The 3,532-nt window shown below is 28.8% G+C and overlaps 1 protein-coding gene across 1 annotated transcript; it reads left to right on the top strand.

Moving 5' to 3' along the window:
• The first annotated feature begins 2,081 nt into the window (after nucleotides 1–2,081).
• Nucleotides 2,082–2,636, top strand: LOC107908681 (auxin-induced protein 15A). Its single transcript, XM_016835919.2, has one exon. It carries the CDS (start codon nucleotides 2,173–2,175, stop codon nucleotides 2,461–2,463), a length of 291 nt encoding a protein of 96 aa, XP_016691408.1. The 5' UTR covers nucleotides 2,082–2,172; the 3' UTR covers nucleotides 2,464–2,636.
• Nucleotides 2,637–3,532: the final 896 nt, after the last annotated feature.

Genomic DNA, 3,532 nt, shown 5'->3' on the forward strand with positions numbered 1-3,532 from the left:
AATTTGATTTCATTAATCGAAAAAATAATTGAATTTCAAGTTAATTGAATTGAGTTATTCGAATTATTCGAGTTCGAATCGAGTTGAATTTTACAATTTGAATAATAGATTGGTGTAAATACTCTTTTGATCCCCTATCAAGTTTGAAAATGAGCAAATTAGTCTCTCTCTTAACAAAAATTGCAAAAAAATCAAAATAATTTTTAAAAATTAAAAATAGTTATAGAAATTCTAAATTTTATATTTTTTAAAAAATTATAAAAATTTCAAAAAAAATCTAGAGAATATATAAAGAAAGTTAAAAAATTAAAAGTTTTCTAAAATAATAATTTTGGGATCTAAATAAGTTAATTAATGATTCAAGTTTATCGTATTTTTTATTATTATTTTACTTTGAAAAGTTTTCAAATATATATGGTTTCAAATTTATGTGTTCTTATATGGAATTAGTTATACTGTAACAAAATTTTAATATGACATGTTTAATTTTTTTAATTTAACTCAAACAATTTCATTTGATTCGATTCGACCTGATTTGAAAAAAATTCAAATCAAGTTAGGATGACAAAATAAAACTCGATTAACTCGAAATTTTCACTCGATTCAACTTGATTCGATCGAACGCTCACACCTAGTTTGAACTTGGCAATAGTTCCCACATTAGATCCTGAACTAGGCAATTGTTTCCACCTTAAGGCTTGAACTTTTTTTTGGTCCAAGTTAGTCTATAAACTTAGTAGTTGTTCTCATATATGGCCTAAACTTGGCAATTATTCTCACATTAGAATCTAAATTTTAGAGTTTTCAATGAAATATAATGTACTAACTTAAACAAAAAGAAAGTTCAAACTCTAATGTGAGAACAATTGTCCTAAATTTTAGAGTTTTCAATGAAATATCATGTACTAACTTAAACAAAAAGAAAGTTCAAGCTCTAATGTAAGAACAATTATCAAGTTCAGAGCCTAATTTAGATAATAATAAAAAAAGTTCATGTCTCAATATAAGAATAGTTGTCAAATTCATTTGATAAAAAGTAATTTATCCAAAAAAAGGGGGGAAAAAAACCTTTGATTGAAGTAACAAAATATAAAATCATCCTGTCATGTTATGTTTACAGCCATAAGATTCAGTTTTGCAACTCAAACTCAATAAAGTCCTAAGATTCTTGAGAAAGGCAATTAGTTCAAAGATAATGCCAAAATGGAAATGATAACTTAAAAATTTAGAAATAACTTGTTTTTAGCAAATTAATCCATAAATGAATGGATAAGGAGAAAAAATCTATTACTGTTACAAAAAAAGTTAGATGATCATTAATGGTTTGCCTTTAAAACATTGTTTCAAACAAGTGGTGGGGATATAGAGGCATAGCAATATCAAAAGTATGTTGGGCAGTTGGCACCAAGAAAAGCAATTTACGAAGGCACAGGAAGTCTAAGTTCAATGCTTTAAGAGAACTTAAGCAAAATAAATAAATGAATCTTTCAATACACTAAGATCAAGAACATGGCTACCATTGTAAAAGTCAGTGCTTTCGAAGTTCAAAACATTGGGAAATATATATATTATAAATTTTCACAACTTGTAGCCTCCAATTTTTATTGCTTTTTTTTCCCTCCTAAGTTCTTGTAGGCCAGCAATGCCTAGCAACAGACAAAGCAGAACCATGTGAAACTTAACCAATTGCTTCACCTGATATGTTCCTTAAACATTCTCTCAATAAACATATCCTTACCATGGAGGGGCTGTGAGTCCGATTATATTTTTTTATTTAAAAATTTTTATCTATTATAAAAAATTAATGTGACTAATAAAATAATTAGACAATTATACGTAGCGTGCCACTTGAATTTCATTCTGACATACAAAGACCAATTTTTAATAGTAGATATGAATGAAATTTTTAACAGAAAGATCAGTTAACTCTTTAATCTAACCTACAAAAATTAATTTACTTATTTTTTAAGTAAAAAGAGTAAAATATAATCAAACTTTTACTACAAGGGTCTCTATAATACTTTTACATATTCCTCGCTCTGTCTATATATACATTTAACCATTAAAGATACCATTTCAAACCACCCAAGTCTTTCCCTCTTCAAAAACATTCCATCACTTGCAAAAAAAAAAAATATCAAATCTTTTCTATCTTTTTTGTTCTTCTCTAAGATGGGTATTCAACTAACAGGACTAGCTCAAGCTAAGCAGAAGCTACAACGAACGCTATCGGGACGACTCGGCAACACGAATGTTCCTAAAGGCCATATTGCAGTTTATGTTGGGGAAAGCAACAAGAAAAGATTTGTGATTCCTATAGCTTATTTGAATCATCCATTGTTTCAAGACCTTTTAAATAAAGTTGAGGAAGAATTTGGGTTTAATCATCCAATGGGTGGTCTTACAATTCCATGTAGTGAAGAGTATTTCATTAGTTTAACAACATCATTGAATTGTTCATAGAGGTATTTCATCATCAACCATGGATGCATTAAAAAGAATAGCAGTCTTTTCATAAATTTTTCGTTTTTTTTTTCTCTCTTTTTCCAGTAGGGGTTAGCTAATTCAATCCCTATGTAAACACTGCTGACAACAAAAATCCTATTCGTCTATGAAAAAGTTGGATTAATGATGAACCCCTTTTCCTTATATTTTCATGGAAAATTCACAAATTGCATGTAAAATTAAGATCAAACTACTTGGCAAAGCATTGAACAACTTACAAGAAGTATATATATATATAACATTCAGAGACTCTTAAACCATTCATGAAAAAAGAAAAAAAATGCTTGAAATCATTCAATCTTGCATACCCAACTTATCATTACTTGTAATACTTGCTTTTATCCATGACATTTGTTTTCTCGTTTAACCTCAGAAACTTGCTGCTTTCAGTTTTAAGACAGAACTGAAAGCTTGCTGGGTCTCACGTGGTCGTTAGATTTTCATGACATTTAAAAAATTTTGATATAATAAATATGATGGATTGAATGGATAAAATTGAGTGATTATAAATTATAATGTTTTGAATTGGAAATTCATCATATCGAAATGCTTTTCTAGATTTTATATGAAAAATAATTTTTTTTTAAATAATAACTTATGCTTTGTAAAAATAAAGGGCTTTGGGTAAATTCTTTATTAAGTTGGATCCTAATTGAATGTAAATATTCTAGTATAGATTATATTTATAAAAATTATTTAATAATTAAATTATAGGTAGAGTAGTAAATTAGTTATCAATAAACAAAAGAGTTCGGATTTATTGATACAAAGAAGAATAGGTGATGTAGATAAATGGTTTACCCTGTTTAGGTTTGGGTGAAAAGCCATCAAGTAGGGTGGCCAAAGTCAAAAATAAGGAGGAGTAGATGGAGCTTGGAGTGAGGTAGTAGGAGAGATGTAGGATGCTTATCCTTGACCTTAGGCCCCAGGCCTTATATACATGTTCTCTCTAATCCCAAAGTGCCACGTATCGAGTCGTTGTTGGAGGATCAAGGGTAAGTAGTCAAGTGGTTTGGCGTCATAGGCT

The sequence above is a fragment of the Gossypium hirsutum genome, chromosome D02 (assembly GCF_007990345.1).
Source record: "Gossypium hirsutum isolate 1008001.06 chromosome D02, Gossypium_hirsutum_v2.1, whole genome shotgun sequence".
In the NCBI taxonomy this organism is placed as follows: domain Eukaryota; kingdom Viridiplantae; phylum Streptophyta; class Magnoliopsida; order Malvales; family Malvaceae; genus Gossypium; species Gossypium hirsutum.

Excerpts from the sequence above, each read along its gene's own strand:
- LOC107908681 (XM_016835919.2), top strand. The coding sequence starts at position 2,173 with ATGGGTATTCAACTAACAGGACTAGCTCAAGCTAAGCAGAAGCTACAA.